Below are 20,498 nucleotides of genomic sequence, written 5' to 3' on the forward strand. Positions count from 1 at the left end.
CTGAGTATAAAAATGTTTAAGTTAAACGGTTTTATTGAAAACAATACTTAATAATAATAATACTAAAAGCTAGAAAATAATTGGGTAGATCCTAAGTACTAGTCATCACACTCCTCATCAATCTAGGGCCTTGATCAGACGATTAAATAAAAGTGTTGGGCGCGTGAAATGTCTAAAAATGTCAGGCGTAGCATAACCTGATAAGGTTCAGTTGGTCTTAATTATGGCTATCAATAGAAATTTGACGCGTCCAACGCTTTTATTTAGTTGTCTGATCAACGCCTTAGATTGATGAGGAGTGTGATGAGATTCAAGGGGTTGTGTAGCGCAATATATAACTTCTCCAACCCAATTGTCAACCTCACCTTCGAGCGGCGAATCCCGTTTCACTAACAGACGAGGCTCTGGCGACCCCAAGCTCCTCATGGAACTTGGGGGTGGGGAGGGAGGGATGGCCTGAAGGTTTAATGTGGCCATATAAATCGTTCCCGAGATGGTCGGGCCAGCACCTTAATGGTGCTGTGTTACCGGAGCGTATCGGATCTGTATCCGACAAAGGACCATCACATCGATAACACTCCCCAAAGCCTTCGGGGAGTAACCTAATCGCTACAACAACAACAACAACAACATGAGGAGTGTGATGACTAGTACTTAGGATCTATCTAATTATTTTCTAGCTCTTAGTATTATTATTATTATTAAGTATTGTTTTCAATAAAACCGTTTAACTTAAAACAATTTTTTTAATTATTTTATTTTGAAATTAACACAAAGGTTTTATAGCCAAGAACTATAAATTTTATTTTATTATTTTTGTAAGCTCCTCAAGATTTGTTTTTATTGTTTTTTACATAATTTTTTGGTAATCATCCTTGGACTTGTTTGAATATATTGCTTGGCGAAAACATTTACGAATACATTTATTGCTTGGCCGCTATTTTAAGGCACTTACAACCATTTTGTATAACTTATTTAAAGCCTTATGTAACAATTGTTTAAGTCAATTTATATAGTTATTTAGCAAAGTCATGAAAATCATACTTATTTATAATTATATATAATTTGTTGTTAAATATAATACGTATGTACAAAAAAAATGTAAATATTGAAACTTATAATTTTTAACTTAACAAAAGTGTATTTTTAAATAAAACAAAGTACTACCTACTACTGCGAAAGAGAAGGTTGTTTTGATACATTCGAAAGCGAGTTGAAGGGAGACAAAAATGGAGAAAATTTCTTTTTTTTTTTATTCTAATTAATAGATATTTATAAATATTTCTACAGGTGAGTGTACATTTGCCTATTGTATATGGTTGTTTTTGTTCTACCGGGACACTACAATTCAATGAAAAATATCTAAATAATTAAAAATAAAACATATTGCTCAGATAAGGTTTAAAAAGCTATGATGAATGTTGGACCCCAGCGGGTTAGGGGATCAGAATATACCCGCGGTAGGTATGCCTGTCGTAAGAGGCGACTAAAATACCAGATTCAAGGGGCTGTGTAGCGCAACCCTTCAGGTTGCCAGCGCAATATATAGCTTCTCCAAACCCAATTGTCAACCTCACCTATCCGCGGCGAATCCTGTTTCACTAACAGACGAGGCTCTGCCCCCCCCCCCCCCAAGCTCCTCATGGAACTTGGGGGTGGGGAGGGAGGGAATGGCCTGAAGGTTTAATGTGGCCACATAAGTCGTTCCCGAGATGGTCGGGCTAGCACCTTAATGGTGCTGTGGTACCGGAGCGTACCGGATCTGTATCCGGCAAAGGACCATCACATCGATAACACTCCCCAAAGCCTTCGGGGGAGCAACTTTATCGCTACAACAACAACAACATGATGAATGTTTGGATTCTGCTTTAATGAAGTACATACCTACATATATATTGCATCATTAGAAATACATACATACATATAAAGATGCTACAGTCGTGTTCATATAAACAGCCCATTTGTAATAAGTCGCTCTGAGAACCGATACATTTTCACATTGTATCTGCAAAGGCTGGGTAGCTGAGCATGAACTTAGTGAATGCGCGATTTTTGTCGATAACTTCCCAGATGGATCCCAACAACGGGCTGGATGTGGTGTCGCATTAGCTCTTACTTGGCTGAAGCGCACCTAGTCCGCAAGAAACTGAAAGAGACCAGCGAGATTAGGCCTCACTCACAACCACGTTGTTATTGTTGTTGTATTAACCATAAAGATACTCCCCGAAGTTTTTGTGATCCTTTGTTGATGGACGTGAAACTTTACGGAGAACAGTAATTTGTGTTGTGGGGAAGTGAGTACTTCAGCCTTGACTGAATCCAACTCGTTGCATGGATTCATATTTTTAATAGTACCGCTTTGTGGTAGCAATGTACTATAAAAGATCCCACGAAAGCAGTAAAAGCTTTTTCCCCGAGGTACTTTGGCTATATTGCACGCAGCCCTTTTCTCAAGGCCAAAGATTCTATACAATTGGTGCGACACCGCTGCCACTCAAAGAACTGCGAATAAATATAAGTAGGGTCGATTCGAAACTCAAGGCAATCTCATACTAATAAATGATATTATAACATTAATTTTTCCAATAAAGTATTATCTCAGTACAGGATCATGGGATTCAAGGAATCGATAACTGCAATTCACAGCATAGGCAACCCGATTGTCACCTCACCTACGCGAGGCGAAACCTGTTACAAATATGTATGTTTTATACACATTCCTCATGATATCAGGGGTGGAGGGGCGGGATAGCATAGAAGGTTCAATATGGTCATATTAAACCATTCCCGAGAGGGTCGGGATAGTACCTTAATGCTGCTTGGTACCTTGTTACCGGAACGTACCGGATATATGACCGGCAAAGGACCATCAACGTCGATAACACTACCTAAAACTTTCGAAAGTGTCTTTACCGCTACAGCAACTACAATACAGGATCATCCTAAGTTGGCTACAGATTAAAAAATATAGTAATAATAATCTAAAAATTTGCTTAAAAAATTCCCTACATTTAAATAAAAAACCGAGTTTTTTTCAAAAGCTCAGATATAGGGTGCTATTCAAAATTTCTCTGAGACAGAACGTTTTAGAATCAACAGCCGAGATAGAATGACGACACACTCAGTTGTCGACCTTGTATATATGGAACTTGCCTACTAAGCAAAGCAAGATATTATTAGGTGGCTAAAACCTCAATACTACGCTTTCAAAAACTCTTGTGCAGAATTAGCAGTCGAATATTTGAGTGACAGGACAAAAGGATGATAATATTTTATTGCAATAAATTTACCCGGCTTTACATACGTAAGTAGCATATTAATTAAGCGCGAAAGTATAATAGCATATCAATATACATAGATGTAATCAAGTCAATTTGTGCCTGAAATAACTTTAAATCTACATATATCTAAATAATGATTAAGTTTTTAAGATATTCTATTAATAACCTTTTCGATAACGACATAAATGAATATTAAAACTATTAAGGGCAGGAATGAGGAGATATGTAGGAATTTATGGGAGCTAAAATTGCGTTGTCAAATAGACGCCTGCGCATATACATGTATGTAAGCTTCCATATATACAAAAAAAAAACAAAAGTACATACCATGCATTTGTAGGAATTTATAAAAAAGCACGAGTTTGCATCAAAAAGCACTTGAGAAAACATTACGCATATATGCACCTACATTTGTGTATGCATGAGCGACTTAACAATAACACTTGAGTACATACATACATACATACAAACATATATCTTAAGTACTTTTATGAAACTATAATACATGATATATTATTGTATAATTAATAGCATTCATATTTGCTTTGATTTGTGCATATGAGATGAGTGGATGGAATGGAGAAATGAGGCTGTGAGTCAATGTTGAGGCATTTGCAACAATATGATGTATGTATGCACATGGCATGAAATGAGACCATTTCGCAAAAACCTTAATAAACTAATGTAACGTGACAATGACCATGTTTATGAATTAGTTTACAATACAAAGATAATTTGTTGTTAATTATGCATAAGTCATATTATTATAAGGGTAATTTGGGTTCGCTTAAACCAATTGGAAATTAGTCGCTTGTTAAATTTTGGTAAAAAGTTTTATATAACTTTATAAAAAGGTTCTGTGAAAGTTGTTTCCAAAAAACATAAATGATTACCACCGTCATTCGATGTTACAATTTTTCAAAGTTTTTCAAATTTATTTTGAAATATTCGTTATCAAAGCGAATCCAGTTGAAAGTGGCCAAATTTTATTTTGATTCAAAATTATATTCTTCATTCAAAAACTTGAGGTTTTTTGTGCCGAAACTTTAAATTTCTGAAACAAAATATAGCGCAGTCAGAAAATATGATTTATTAAGATTAATGAGTGGATCAGTTAAAAAATAAGTGGAAAAATATAACATTATTCACGCCCATTCTTATTTTCGAATGTATTTTTAATAAAAAATTTTGATTTAGCAACCCAAAAACATTTTTACAAATTTAATTCGTGAAATTTCCTCCGACCCGAAAACCAAAACAGAGTTGACTATCTAAATTTTTTGAGATTTTAAAATTCTCCTTCGATTGCTATTTTTTTTTTTCTAGTTTTGTAACTATGTACATGAAGTTATTTATAGTATTTATTTTGTAAATACTCGTTATCAAAGCGAATCCAGTTGAAAGTGATGTCCATTGTGAATCAAACTAAGTGTCATATCTTCTGCATAGACGTCAAAATTCCAAAGTGATTGGATCACCTGATTTGTAATTGACTATCGCTGTCTCATTCTGTATCTCTTTCTATCACGCGCTGAAGATAGCCGGCCCTATGCGCCGCCATATTGAACACGCTGTCAAAACCTAAAAAGTAGCCATATTGAACATCCTGTCAGGCAGTTGACAAATAAGATATCACACTTAGTTTGCTTCACAATGATTGTGGATCCACAATGGTGATGGCATAAGAACAGCTGATTACTTGTTCTTTCTAATAATTTAGAATGTCAGATTAAGGCTTCAATTAATTTTGCTGTCAACTTGTATAGAAATGTCTTAAATGGTCGGCAAAAGTTTTTTCTCAGGTCGAAAACTTAGTAGGCTCACAATGATAAAACTAAAATCAGTATTTAACAATTTTTCGAAATTCGAATTATTTCTAAAAGTGATGCCAATAATCATATTTTCGAACTTGAATAATTTACATTTGTTTTCGCGCTACTGGTCAATTAATTTTAATAATTTTTCAAAAAAAATACAAGTGGTGATATTCTCAACCTAATTCCATAAGGGATTTTGGCAAAACTAATTTTGTTGCAAAATATTTTTGATTTCAAATTGCAACGTTCGAAAAATATTGGCACCCTTGAAAAAATTGTATACAGCTACCAACAAAAGCCTACGGTTCGATTGCTTTCGATATTTAAAAAATTATGGAAAACATGATTTTGAAAAAATTCGAAACGAATAAAAATTGTCACCATTTTGAGATCTTTAAAATCGTAAAATTCTTAAGTTCTCTCTTTTAACTTTTTTTTTCTTTTTTAAATGAACGTTTAATTTTTTCAGTTTCGTTGCATGCTTCAAAAACTTTTATTACAATTTTTTTCAAAAATTCAATTTTTGAGCAAAAAATTGTATATAAAATATAATACTTATAATTTAAATTATAAATAATTTAAATTTCTCGAAAAGGCAAAATTTTATTTTGATTGAAAATTATATTCTCAATGCAAAACTTGAGTTTTTTGTGCCGATATTCAAAACTTTAAATTTCTGAAACAAAATATAGTGCAGTCAGAAGATATGATTTATTAAGATTAATGAGCGAATCAGTTAAAAAAGAGGTGGAAAAATATAGCATTATTCACGCCTATTCTTATTTTCGAATGGATTTGGAATCAAAAAATATCATTTAGCAACCCAAAAACATTTTTACAAATTTAATTCGTGAAAATCCCACCGACTCGAAAACCAAAACTGAGTTGACTATCGCATTTTTTTGAGATTTTAAATTTCTTCTGCGATTGCGATTTTTTTTTCCTAGTTTTTTAGCTAAGTACATGAAGTTATTTCTGCATTTGGCGTGAAATACTCAACTATACAAACTCACAAATTAAATTTTTTAAATATTGGATAAACTTCAAAAGCAATCTGCAAGTAAAAAAAGGAACTGTAAGTCTAAAGGTTGGATGCTTAAGAATGTTTTTGTAACTCTAGATTTTCAGTTATTTCGAAACTCTGATGGCAGAGTAACATTTTGTTTGAAAATAATGAAGAAAGAGAGCACTATTTCTCTATGAGAACCAAGAAAATATGTAATATGGAATTTGTCGAACATAAACCTCCTTTTAGCTTTGCAGCTCACAGACATAAGGATAAAAAAAAAATTTTTTATAAAACTACAAGCAAATCAGAAAATGATCGACTTCCACCATCAATAAACATGAGATGGAATTACTTATATGCATAATCTAAAAATTATTTATGAACTTTTTTTTTTACTTAAACTAATAGCTGAGTAGTTGTTTGTAGTCGACGAAAACTGAAGCAGCCCACTGTCGTATCACCTCACAGATTCACGGCAAATTACAACCCACAACAGTCACCACTTTGGCAGCCACATCACTCGCCACACGTATACATTCACTTAGCGAACGTTTCTCTAGCCATGCATGCAAGAAACCCGCAACGAATGCATCACCAGCTCCAGTTGTATCGACAACATCATCAACACGTGGCACATGGAAACTTTGAAATGTTATTGGTCCAGGTGGTGAATATTCATCTTGATAGTTTGTTATCAATTGTACACATTCATGACGATTTGTCACCACAATTATTTTGGGTGTGCTATTGCATTCCTCCATTAAATGTTTAGCTGCATCATCAATCGACTCATAACCCAGTTTTTTTGCGAAGGCCATATGTTCTTTACGATTACCAAAAATCAAAAAGGCTGCACTAGCCAATTCATACAAACTACCAAACTTCTTTTGCACAATATATTCAGCATTTAGATTGATAGCTAAACGGCGTCGTTGTTTTATATAATTTCGTACAATGTACGCGCACACCTCCTCTCGTTGCGGTATAAAGAAACCTTCGATGTAAATAATTTGTTTACGTTCTACGGGACGTAAGAGTGCTTGTGTCTCATCGTGTTCAATCTTGCGCACATGATCAACCTTCAGATGTGCAGATGCACCAATATTTGCGTATAATGCTTTCGTTTTGGTATCCAAATTCACAATGCAAATGCATTGACCAGTTGGTACATTGTCAACCGTGGCGAGTCTGTGGAATGTAGAATTTATTAAACAAATTTTTAATTTTTTTTTAATATATTAATTTATAAGTTGAGCAAATGTGTTTGTAATATTAAACAGAAATATACATAAATATGTTTTATGTAATAATAAATTGCTTTTATAAAATATATCTATTGTTTGTAATTTCTCACGCTTTCGTTAATTATTACGTTAAATACTAAAAAATATTTTATTAGTTGTAGGGGAAATTTAAGTGGTAAGCGAAATTATGACGTGCTCACCTCAATTAATTACATGATTATATATAGCACACGAAGATCTAAACAACTTAAACTTAATCAACTTAAAGAAGTAAGGACGGGACTGTCTTTGGCTGTGCCGAAGACTTCATACCTTTCAAGAATGGGGCTGAACAATAATCGTATCCCATTCGTAATCTCTAAATAATCGGATGTATAAGATAAGAAATATATAGTAAACAGATGTATGTACATAACTAAGCCATTTTTAAGATAAATAAAAAATAAAATATAGGTAGGTAGTTTGTGTGAGGATGCAAAGTTTCGCGTTTTTTTGTGGTCTGCATGAAATAGCTATGACAATGAATCACTTATCTTAACAATATATAACGCAAGGGTAAGTATTTGGTGAAATTTAAAGCTTCCAGCAGTTAAAAGTGGTACATAAATTACGAAAAGTTTCTTATCTGAACAATCGGTTGTATGGGATATATACTATACATACAACTGATCCATATACTTTTTTTCAGACAACAATTGATGCCCCATACGTAAGCATTCATTGAAATTTGTAGCCTCTAGCTGTTAAAATGGGACCGAAATTACGAGAAGCTTCTTATCTGAACAATCGGCTGTGGGGGATATAAGTTATATATACGGCCGACCTCGTAAATTTTTCAGAGAACCATATGCGCAATATACGAAAGCATATGGTGAAGTTTGAAGCTTCAATCTGATAAATTGAGGAAGATATGACAAAAATCCTGTTTTTTGAAAAATCGGTTGTATGGAGGATATATGCCATTGTGGTCCGATCCGGCCGGTTCCGACAAATGTCTAATCGGACACCCAAATACACCCGCTCACCAAATTTTATCAAGATATCTCAAAAATTGAGGGACTAGTTTGCATACAAACAGACAGACGGACAGAAGGACAGATGGACATAATTGGACGTTGTGGCAGCGCACTGCCTTCAAGTGGCCCAATGACACCAGGCTAATTTTGTTCATTATTTTAGTTTTTTTTATTTTATTTTTTTTTTTTATTTAAAAAAAAATTTTCAGCTCTTCATCCTGGATATTTAATGGTGGGTCTATTTATTTTCCTTTAAGGACTTACAATTTTGAGATTCGTGCCAAAGTTAATATACCATTTCATTTTCATGAAAGGTATAAAAACACGTTGCTGAGAGCTGACTGCCTCTCCCCCAAAATCCAGCGGAGTTTTCATTATTTACCAAATGATTCCGTAGATTGGTCGGTATTGATTTAATGAAACCCGTTATCTATACATTTATTAAAAAGGCTTAATTTTTGAGTTCGCTTGCTTTTTCGTACAATGTACTTCACACGGTGTAAATTGTAGTAATAAATACGCTATTCAAAAATGTACAAAAAATACTCAAAAAATTGTTGTGAGCTTTATTTTGAAGGGAAGAGCGAGTTGTTAGTGTGAGATAATTTAAACGCAATAACGGTAATGGTTTTGAATTTCGTTCAATTTTATCATCTCAGTTGGAGTTACGACTGTTCGGATACAGATTTGGCTTCGAGTTCGTGCTCCAATATTTATATTATTAAGAAACGTCTCTTCCCAAATAACAAAATATCTCAATAAGGTAACGCTATGGAGACCATAGAACTGGCCGGTCAATAAAGACCTCACTATTGTAAAAACGTTCACGATACACTTTTTTGAAAAAAAAAAATTTTTTTTTGGGTTTTGGGGAGTGTTTTTGTCGAAAAAGTGACCCTTTCAGCATTTTTTTTCGCAGGTTCGAAAATTATTTTTTTGGGTATGCGTAGTGGAACTTTTTTTCCTGAGCCAAAATCCTATCGAAAATCGTTGGCGCGATATCGGTTAATAAATCGACCCAGTCTAATATACATAGCTGAGTTTGTGAAAGGCGAAAATGTTCGAAATAGGATCGGAAACATATTAGACACTTATATTTACTAAAAAAAGATATATCATCTATTTTGGGCCATAAATATGACAGAACCCTGCATATTGGATCGTTACGAAAAATGATTACCCTTAGCTCTCGGGAGGTTTACGTAATCTTTTTTTTTTGCATAAATGATTCGTTTGCCAACTCAATATATTCGGGAAATATGCGGCCCGTCTTCTTAGTCTCGAGGAAAGTTTGATTTTAAGTATCAAATGTTCGTTACGCTCTTGGGAAAAGCTGAGATATCGGTCGGACCGAGATTAGGCTGATATAACTTGTCGCTGTTGACAGGTGGGGCAGGTCACTACTGGTTGACTGGAACCGAGTTGTTGTTGTAGCGATAAGGTTACTTCCTGAAGGCTTTGGGGAGTGTTATCGGTGTGATGGTCCTTTGCCGGATACAGATCCGGTACGCTCCGGTAACACAGCACCATTAAGGTGCTAGCCCGACCATCTCGGGAACGATTTGTGTGGCCACATTAAACCTTCAGGCCATCCCTCCCTCCCTACCCCAAGTTGCATGATGGATAGTTGTAAAGGTAGTCGCTAGCCTATGCTGACGAGAAAGAAAGTTGGAGTAGTTATTTACTACTCCCTATCTTGAAGTTCGTAGGTGGGAGGGATACAACAAATTTAATGAAGTTACAGTGAAATGACCGCCCTTGATCCGGAAAAATCCTGAGTCGCTAAGGTACATAGAACCGGCTGCCTTGGGAAGGCGTAATGAGGCGAGAGTACTCCCCATTAGGTAGAGAAATGAAATGCTGAACAAACAGTTTCTGTTGAATCTGGGCATCCCAACAACTATCTGATTGATGAGCCTACACCTCCCAGGGGTTTAAGGGGTCATCTCCGTGCGCATTAAAGGGAAATACGGCACCAGAGAACACAGCCGTATGATGCAAAAAAGCACAAGCAGTTCCTCAGTGATATCCACAAACAGGCGTCGGACCTCTATGTCATAAATTGTCCGGCGAATACAGTTCTTAAAGAAAAATACCCAGAACTTGCAGAACAGGAACGCACTCTCCCTAGGGAAACGCGTGTCACTCTTGCTCAACTTCGTTCTGGATACTGTTACAGGTTAAAATCTTACCTATCCATCATCAACCCCGACATAGAAAATGTATGTCCTGCTTGCAATGTGTCCCCACATGACACCAACCACCTCTTCAATTGTGATGTGGAAACAACGCCTCTAACACCCCTCTCACTATGGTCTACCCCTGTTGAAACTGCAAGTTTCCTTGGACTCCAGTAAGAGTTTATTGATGACAATTTGTGATCGGTCGCACCTATTGAATGTGGCGAAGCACTGCTACAACAACAACAACAAGTTCGTAGGTGTTGTTAACTTTCCCCTATCTCTCTCAGGCCCTCACAAACGTTGTACTAACCTATAAAGTTGATTATTTCTTAAACTCTTCTCGTTAACGGGGGCGTTAAGGCCACTTTCTGAGTCAAAGGCTGCTGCATATGCCTAAATAGAAACTAGGTGGGTCGTATTTTGTTTTGCTAAATGCGTATCAAAAACACGTAGTTCACCATACATCTCCAACAAAAAAATATTGAAGCTTACTCTAGGGATCACCTCTTTATAATTTTCAGCATATTTTCGACATTTTGAATGCGCTCATAAATTATGTCACGGATTGTTTTGTCTTATATTTTGATTTTCGATCAGCTTAACTATCTATTATGACAATAATGAAATTTAATAAATTTTTCTATAGTTGTTGTTGTTGTTGTAGCGATAAGGTTGCTCCTCGAAGGCTTTGGGGAGTGTCATCGATGTGATGGTCCTTTGCCGGATACAGATCCGGTACGCTCCGGTACCACAGCACCACTGAAGTGCTAGCCCGACCATCTCGGGAACGACTTATGTGGCCACATTAAACCTTCAGGCCATTCCCTCCCTCCCCACCCCCAAGTTCCATGAGGAGCTTGGGGTGGCCAGAGCCTCGTCTGTTAGTGAAACAGTATTCGCCGCGGATAGGTGAGGTTGACAATTGGGTTTGGAGAAGCTGTATATTGCGCTGGCAACCTGAAGGGTTGCGCTACACAGCCCCTTGAATATGGTACTTTAGTCGCCTCTTACGACAGGCATACCTACCGCGGGTATATTCTGATCCCCTAACCCGCTGGGGGAATTTTTCTATGGTCTCCAAACACTATGGACACATTCAGTCTATGTGAGATCTTCGATCGATGGTGCGATATCGGTTAACTTTGGTCCAAACAACTCGACTCAGGTTAATGTATATAAATGCTCTAGCTGACAGTATATTCTAAAAAGAGTGGAAGCAGACAACGTAGTAAATTTTGAACAAACTGCTAGGATATAAGGTGAATGTTTTGATATGACAGCTGTCGACTAATTGAACCTGGCTGTGATCAATCTATATTACTAATAGTCTAAGAGCCCGTGACTGCCAGAACTTCGCCATTTTACAAAAGTTGGTATATTATTAGGCTAAGTCATAGTGGCTTTAGCAGATATATGTCCTGCCAAACGTTTTTTAAAACACTAAACTGACATAGGTCTGGCAGTGACGGGCTGTAATTTGTTTTTTTTTTTCCTTCTGTGTAAATGTACATAGATCAAAAGATCAATACCTTGCAAGTGAATTAATTTCTATTCGGGAGGAAGAGTTGTCCATTGTATGAGAAATTCGCAAGAAAATGTGCGACAATTGTAGCTAGAAATAAACAAGAACTCTACAACTTATCACAATTAACGAGCAGCTAAAAATCGCATTCAAGCTTTATTTTTCCGAGAAAACATGCATGAAGAATTGTTGCAGACGTTTTTTCTTTTACGCTTTAAAATTAGCTGGCTTTTGATAATACACAAAGTAAAATTATTTTCATTCTAGAAGCATGACCTTAAGAAAAAAATAAGTTATTCAAATAATATGAGATAAAGTTGATTAACTTATATACCTTAAAAAAACATGTGAACGCAGAAACCGTTTCTATTTAATTAGACATGAGTTTCAGCAAAATTGCACAATAGCGCAAACATAAAAGCAAACAGTAGACCGTATCGACTACTGTTTTAGGAAATGTTTACCTCTTAATTCCCTCCCCTTTTCCGTCTCCTTTTATTCACTCCTCCCTTTGACTTTCTCTTTCTCTTCGTCTATTTCTCCCTTTCCGTCCTTTCCCTAACTTTTTTTCCACTCCTTCTATTCCTATTTTTATATCTTCGTCTTACTCTATCGCTTTATCAGTACCTTTGTTCTTCCCTCTTTTCTACTCTCTCAAGTTCTTCTTATTCTTCTCCATCCCTTATTCTCAGCCCCATTTGCTGTTGCAGTCCTAGCTAAAGCCCCAGACTCATTTAAGGCAAATCAAAACATGAATAGAAAAATGTTTAGAGTAGATCTTGACGGAAACACTCTCGGGGTTGGTGTGAAGCTATCCTCCAGATTTGAATAAAATCGACGGACTGGTTTCGGACTACATTGGCTGCTTACAAACATACATCCTTCTATCTATATATACATATATAGATTAGTATATCAAAAGCGACTGGCATATTAATATATATTTTTCAAAATTGTTGTGTCAGGATGAACAAATTAGTAAAATTTAAAATGGCCACCCAGCTTCTTACAGCACCCCTAGCTTTAAAATAAGTGAAAATAGGCCATCTCTTTTTATTCTCTTCAACGTAGCTTAGGCCGCTAAGGATTACAGATACCTCTACATCGAAGACCAAGACATACTCCTACTATAGAAAAGTGTAGTTCTGAAGAGAGAACTGTAAAGACCGCAAGTATAGAAATCGCCTTACCAAATTTTTGGATATAAGTCTACCATGGATGTTGTGACATTGAGAAGATCTCGTTATTTCAGGGACGAATAACATCTGATCTGTGAAATAGTAGCGGCAATCTTTACAACACCCCAGCCTTTCCAATCCCTATCTATTCGACTCCAGAATTCTGTAAACGTGTTTCAATCTCAAACCTTCGCTAACCCGGCAATATTTGAAAGATTTGACTTTCTACGGAAATTATCGGTAAAAGGGTAACCATCATCCGGGAAACTCAGGTAATGATGAAACTACAAGGTGTGGATGACGTTTCCTTTATTGTATTGTCGCTATTGACAGTGCTGTGCCGGATATACATGTATCCAGTGCACTGCAGTATCTACTGACTCGAGAAGAGATAGATAAGACCACGTCGAAACTTCAACGATAGGGTCAATCCTCTTCCGGTCGTGAAATTGGTACGCTCCGGCCCAGCGTCTTCTGATACCAGTCCTACAAGCGAGACAAACGTGTTTGAGCTAACAGTGCGGTATCTAAACGGCGCATCGATGCTGTTTTAGCTGCACATCACTCTGCTTAGTCTCGAAGTATTACTGAAATAGCATCCTATGGTCGGATAACACCCGAGTCTGTCGCGCAATATCTAAAAAAGGTAACTAGTATGAGGATCTTTGAGAAATTCCCAGCGGATTAGGGGGTTAGAATATACCCGCGGTAGGTATGTCATAAGAGGCGACTAAAATACCAGATTCAAGGGACTGTGTAGCGAAACCCTTCAGGTTGCCAGCGCAATATATAGCTTCTCCAACCCCAATTGTCAGCCTCACCTATCCGCGGCGAATCCTGTTTCACTAACAGACGACGCCCTGGCGACCCCAAGCTCCTCATGGAACTTGGGGTGGGCAGGGAGGGATGGCCTGAAGGTTTAATGTGGCCATATAAATAGTTCCCGAGCACCTTAATGGTGCTGTGTTACCGGAGCGTACCGGATCTGTATCCGGCAAAAGACCATCACATCGATAACACTCCACAAAGCCTTCGGGGAGTAACCTTTTCGCTAAAACAATAACAACAACATCTTTGAGAAATTGATTTTCACATAAGTATGCAGTTATACATAACGCTTGAAAACAAAATTGCAACTTCAAGACAAACCAATTGGTGTATAAAATTCTAGGATCTCACTACAATTACCAATAAGATATGATAAAAGATATAACCCCGAATTGAATTTTATTCTCGAACTTCACTTTTTTTGTGATACGGTCTAATGTGCACACTTATCTGTATACCTACACATATAAATTGCACTGGGTGGCTATTATAAAGAAATAAAACCCCAAAAGGCTCTACGAAGTCATGAGTCAATGACACAAATAATTTGATTTGAGAAGTACATGCATGCATAGGTATTTTGAAGCCATTCCTAACGCATGAAATAAAAGTTGTTAGCTGAAAAATGATAACGACACCACCAAACGTGCAGCTCGAAATGCTTAAATGGGACTCACGCTAGAAGGCGATCATGTGTAATAAAAACACCCGCATATTTACGAAATTAAAGCTTGGATAATATATTCAAGCGTTGTTCCCCCAATGCACCACTTTAAGAGAATGTACTATGTTGTATGTATGTATGTATGTATGTGCATATGCAAATGAACTTTTGGCCATAACTGCAGCAGCGATTTAAACAAAGAAGAGCGGAAGTTGTGAAGACATGTTGCGACCCTTTTTGTACAGCATTTAAACCAATTCAGTCAGGCGTGACTTAAATTATAGCTATTAACTGTTCAAATGCGGGAGCTTAGTATATATATATATATGTATTCCATGTTATGCCTACGTGCAGAGCAAACGCAACTAGAATATATCAAAACTCATTAAATTATGTTGTTAAAAAAGATTTCAACGTAAACTAGGCAATACAAACAGAGAGCTAGAAAGCTGTAAACGCATAGTAAAGTTAATTTAAAGGTATATTATTTTTATTACAGAGGTTGCACAAATACATAAAGGAGCGTATATATAGGTAGTCCGGGTCAAGTCAATGACCAACCATGGAGTCAGTAGGTTGTTGTTGGTGTGGAGTCAGTAAGTGTCTGTATTCTATTGGAAACATGGTGTTTTCTTTGTTGTCCTCAGGCTCACGTTTTATCAAGCTAGTTTTATAGTATATCTTGCCAAATAGGCTTGAGCAGGGTTCAACTCAGCTAAAACAATGTCTTATATAACATCACCTAAAGGAGGGAGCAATAATGTTCAATACACAAAGTGGAGTATATAAAAGACAGGTTGTGCTTGTTGTTGTTGTAGCAATAAAAATACTCCCAAAAGGCTTTCGGGAGTTCTATCGATGTTAATGGTCCTTTGCCGGATATAGATCCGGTACGTTCTGTTAACAAACGCCATTAAGGTCAAGCCCGACCATCTCGATGCCAGCGCAATTTATAACTTATCTAACCCAACTGTCAACCTCACCTGCCCATGGCGAATCCTGGTTCTTTAGCAGGCCATTCTCTGACGTCCCCAAGTTCCTCATGGAACTAGGGAGTGGTGGCGGAATGTCCTGGAAGTTTCAATAAATTTAAATCGTTTCTGAGATGGTCGGGCTTTTAACTTAATGCTGCTTGTTGCCGGAACGCATCGGATCTATGTATATCCGATAAATGACCATTACGTCGATAGCACTCCTCAAAACGTTCGGGGTGTCTTTTACGCTACAACAACAACAACAACATAGTCACGACTTTTTCATCACAGTGATATATACTATCGCGACTATATCGGAATTGATTTGATATTAACGCGTCGAACCTTCCAAGTAATTTCTCCTACTCTTCCCCTTCACTAATTCGATATGAAATTTCTGAAAAAATGGACGCAGGAGATGTCACCATTGTTACGAATTCTCATCAGTTTTCGGAAGTGAGAAAATCTTTCCTCCGAAGTGGACAGAAATCTCGGAAGCCATTTGTTAGGCAGAGAGAAACCGTAGCCAATGTCTTGCCAAAGCTGGGTTATCAGGAAACGACACTGTGAAGCCAAGAAATACAAAAATACGGGGGGATTCGTGCTCCATAACAACATTTGCGAAATAATGTTATTGCGAGATAACACAATACTAAAATATATTGAGTTTGAGCCAGCGTTTTAATGTAAGTTCGGGAAATAAAAAACACGGCGGCTGCCGTGGAGTGATGGTAGCGTGTTCCGCCTACCACACCGAAGATCCTGGGTTCACGCCCCGGGCAAAGCAACATCGAAATTTGTTAAACAATTTTTTTCAATTAGAAGAAAATTGTTATAAGCGGGTCGCCCCTCGGCAGTGTTGGGCAAGTACTCCGAGTGTATTTCTGCCATGAGAAGGTTCTCAGTGAAAGCTCATCTTAGTTGCAGACGGCGTTCGGAGTCGGCATAAAACAAGTAGGTCCCATCCCGCCAATTTGTAGGAGAAACTAAACGAGCTCGGCGCAAATTGGAAGAGAAGTTCGGCGTAAAATCTCTTCGAAGATTGTCGCGCCTTACATTTATTTATTTATTTAAAAAAAGTATTCTCTCTCTCTCTCTCTTGCCACCTATTGAACTAATATACAGACAAATGTATTTGAAATTAAGCTCTCGTCAGAAGTTGTTGTTGTTGTTGTTGTAGCGATAAGGTTACTCCCCGAAGGTTTTGGGGAGTGTTATCGATGTGATGGTCCTTTGCCGGATAGAGATCCGGTACGCTCCGGTAACACAGCACCATTATGGTACTAGCCCGACCATCTCGGGAACGATTTATATGACCACATTAAACCTGCAGGCCATCCCTCCCTCCCCACCACCAAGTTCCATGAGGAGCTTGGGGTCGCCAGAGCCACGTATGTTAGAGAAACGGGATTCGCCGCTCGAAGGTGAGGTTGACAATTGGATTGGAGAAGCTACATATATATTGCGCTACATATATGTATATTGCGCTACACATCTCGTCATGAGTCGTTCCATTTCATTCGAGATCTATCTATGGCGTTGGTAATAATCATTTTAATTTGTACACTACATATCTACTTACACGCAATACTAAACATAATAATCACTACCTGCGAGATTTATTCAAATCGCACTTAGTCATGCAACCTACAATTCCTCTGGGTAATTCCCTCACACAACTCACCTCGCTTCAATTTCACGTTCATGCAGAATCTGTTTTAATTTCTCCGCTGTTTTATCTTCGCCTACAGCGCCCATGAAAAGTGCATCCGTACCGAGTTGTTTGAGTATGCGTACCGTATTCAAAGCTGAACCACCGGGATTTATTTCAAATTTCGCGCTAAACACCAAGCAGTATGCAAAAAGAATAAAAACAACAAGTAAAGGTGTCTAAGTTCGGGTGTAATCGAACATTATATACTCAGCGTGTGCTTCAATTGTACATTTCATTTCAGATAAATTACTTTTCTACATAACACGCGGCACCGCCCGTTTAAAAAATTTGTCTCCCCATTTCCCCTTTCCATAAAACTTGATAAGTGAAATATCATTGATTCAAAGCTATTTTTTGCTAAGTTATAGCTTAATTTTTCTTCGAGTTATGACTACCGAAAAATAGAAAATTGCTTAGTCATAAAGGGGGCGGTGCACACCCATTTTTTAAAATTTGAAGTTTTTCCTATTTATTGTTATAAATCAAATTGGGAAATGAAATACCATTGATATAAAGCTATTTTTTGCAAATATATAGCTTATTTTATTCGTCCACAACCCTTTTAAAAATCTTTTATATAAAAGTGGGTGTGGTCCTTAACCGATTTCGTTAATTTTTCTTCAAAGCATTCCTTATTGTAAAGGCAAACTTTCTGCCGAATTTTGTTACGATAGGTTTAACGATTTTTAATTTGAGATTAATAATATTTGTAAAAGTTATTTTATCACAAATGGGCCGTGCTACGCCCATTTTAAAATTTTTTTTTCAAATTTTTATCAAGAGTCTCAATATCAGTCCACACGTCAAATTTCAACATTCTAGGTGTATTATTTACTAAGTGATCAGGTTTTTTGTGTTTTCCAAAATATTATATATATAAAAAGTGGGCGTGGTTATCATCCGATTTCGCTTATTTTCAATGCCAATCTATTCTGGGTTCAGGTAAGCTCGTGTACCAAATTTGGTGAAGATATCTTAATATTTACTCAAGTTTCGTGTTAACGGACGGACGGACGGACGGACATGGCTTAATAAAATTTTTTTCGATACTGATGATTTTGATGTATGGAAGTCTATATCTATCTCGATTAATTTATACCTGTACAACCAACCGTTACCAATCAAAGTTAATATACTCTGTGTGCAAAGCACGCTGAGTATAAAAAGTTTGATAGGCATTGCTCCTGTTTATTTCTTATCAGCATGTCAACTAATTGCCTGAACAGCTGATTGAATGTTTATAAATACACTTACCGCCCAGCTGTTTCAGCTTCCAATTTTGTTAAAGTTTCTACATCTAATTCTCCCTTTGACTCTGGCGGTATTTGATAATTTCGCAAGTACTCAGCTGCGGTATGTGGAAGCTGCGCTGTATGATCTAATAAGACATTGCCAAATGCTACTACTTTGCGTGGTCTAAAAGTGTGGAGGTGGCAAAAAGAAAAAAAAAGCACAAGAATAATTTATTACAACACACATTGCCTTAATTATGAAACTCTTTCAAAGTGAAAATCTTCAAGTTAATTACGTATTATAGTTACTATCGCCCATTCCATAACTTAAAACTTTCGTATAAAGATCTTGCAAGTATTCCATTGTGCGCTCGAAGAATAGCATTGGTACAATTGGAATAAAATCGCAACTGGCTCGTACACAAAACGCGTTTACTTATATTTGTTTAATCAATACTTAATTATGTGAAGGTTATTATTTAATTTAACTCCTAAACTGTACTTGCAAACGCGTCGGCAGTAATTTTTCGACTGATTCTGAAGCTGCCACTAGATTGAAGGTTAGCTCGCGCCGCCGCAATATGCCGACAGCCAGAGCGCTAGTGGAGCTAGCAATGTACAAACATTTATATATCCATACATACCCACATGTTTGTAATATGTACTCGTTTGCTTCTCTGTCATTCCATAGTATTTTGTTAATTACTCCACTACTTGCTATGTCCATAATTTGTTAAAATGTGAAATTACTTCTCTCCCAGCCCACGAAGTTACTTACAAATTTGCTCTGTTTGCTTTTTTTTGATTTTCAGGTACGAAAGCTTTTTTTTTTTATACGTTGTTTGTTTTGACTTTCAATTGTTGTTGGTATGGCAGTGCTGCCTACACAAAAGTCTAAGCGCCTCGCTGGAAGCATGATTATGGCCTATAAAGGGAAGAAAAATAACTCTGTAATAAAGAGATTTTCAGAGACAGTTAAAACTTAGTCATAAAACTTAACGGACTATCATTCCATGGAGCGATTCGCGGATTGGTATGCAGATATATATGTATGAAAGACAAGGATGGTGTGAAATCAGATGAGATGATTATTGGGATATTTGAGAAGAGTACTCTTGAGAACAGAGTTCCGTGATATTTAGAATAGAGTTTAAGGATGGGTCCATATAGGACGGCCCCATATAGGTGTTAATATAGGCCTAAAGGGCTAATTAAACTTCCTTAACCCTAACGCCATAGTCGTAACCATACCCATATCCATAACCATCTCCAAAGTAATCGAATAATGGTGCCTTAACCTAAAAGTAGTGAACATTTCATAAAAATGAAGAAAACATTAAAAATTACAAACATATTCCACGAAAAATTACTCTCTTAGTCATAACGTATCCAAACAATGAATAAAATCAACAAAAATTATTAAATTCACCAACTCAAATATTTTTGGTTATGGATATGGCGAGAAACCAAAAACCAATTGGTTGGCTATGGTATGGTTATGGCTTTAGCGTTATGATATGGCACCATTAATAGATTACATTGATTTCCATAAGGTAGGTTCGATGAGCTATTTTATCTGGTTATGATTTTATGGTTATAAGTCACCATTAATTGGCCTTTAACGGATTCGCCAGCGACGTTAGGATTTACGGCTCTGTGTTATAAGTTTTCGACAGAGTTTCGAATTTAAATGAAGAACACCATCCCCAAAGGTTTTGAGAACTTATGAGAACTTCGAACGTGAACTAGCACGTTGTGATACTAGATTTGATATAACTTGCTCTAATCGGATGAGCAGTGTGGGTCTTGGCCCACTTAAAATAAATACACTAATAT

General features: G+C 36.8%; 1 protein-coding gene across 2 annotated transcripts; it reads right to left on the bottom strand.

The window, feature by feature from the left end:
• Window positions 1–800: 800 nt before the first annotated feature.
• Adk3 (Adenosine kinase 3) lies at window positions 801–19,447 on the bottom strand. 2 transcript variants are annotated; one of them, XM_067776100.1, is made up of 4 exons: window positions 19,307–19,447; window positions 18,685–18,846; window positions 17,401–17,556; window positions 801–7,295 (listed from the first exon to the last, which is right to left on the bottom strand). In XM_067776100.1, exons 1-4 carry the CDS (start codon window positions 19,387–19,389, stop codon window positions 6,578–6,580), a joined length of 1,119 nt encoding a protein of 372 aa, XP_067632201.1. In that variant the 5' UTR covers window positions 19,390–19,447; the 3' UTR covers window positions 801–6,577. The 2 variants fall into 2 exon arrangements, with proteins under 2 accessions (XP_067632201.1, XP_067632199.1); XM_067776098.1 differs by lacking the exon at window positions 19,307–19,447 and adding an exon at window positions 18,959–19,209.
• Window positions 19,448–20,498: the final 1,051 nt, after the last annotated feature.

This window comes from Eurosta solidaginis, chromosome 3 (assembly GCF_040869045.1).
Source record: "Eurosta solidaginis isolate ZX-2024a chromosome 3, ASM4086904v1, whole genome shotgun sequence".
NCBI lineage: Eukaryota > Metazoa > Arthropoda > Insecta > Diptera > Tephritidae > Eurosta > Eurosta solidaginis.

Excerpts from the sequence above, each read along its gene's own strand:
- Adk3 (XM_067776098.1), bottom strand. The coding sequence starts at position 19,047 with ATGCTATTCTTCGAGCGCACAATGGAATACTTGCAAGATCTTTATACG. Across the intron at positions 17,557-18,684 it reads GAAGCTGAAACAGCTGGGCG|CGCGAAATTTGAAATAAATC; the intron begins GTAAGTGTATTT and ends CTTGGTGTTTAG. Across the intron at positions 7,296-17,400 it reads GAACGTGAAATTGAAGCGAG|ACTCGCCACGGTTGACAATG; the intron begins GTGAGTTGTGTG and ends TACATTCCACAG.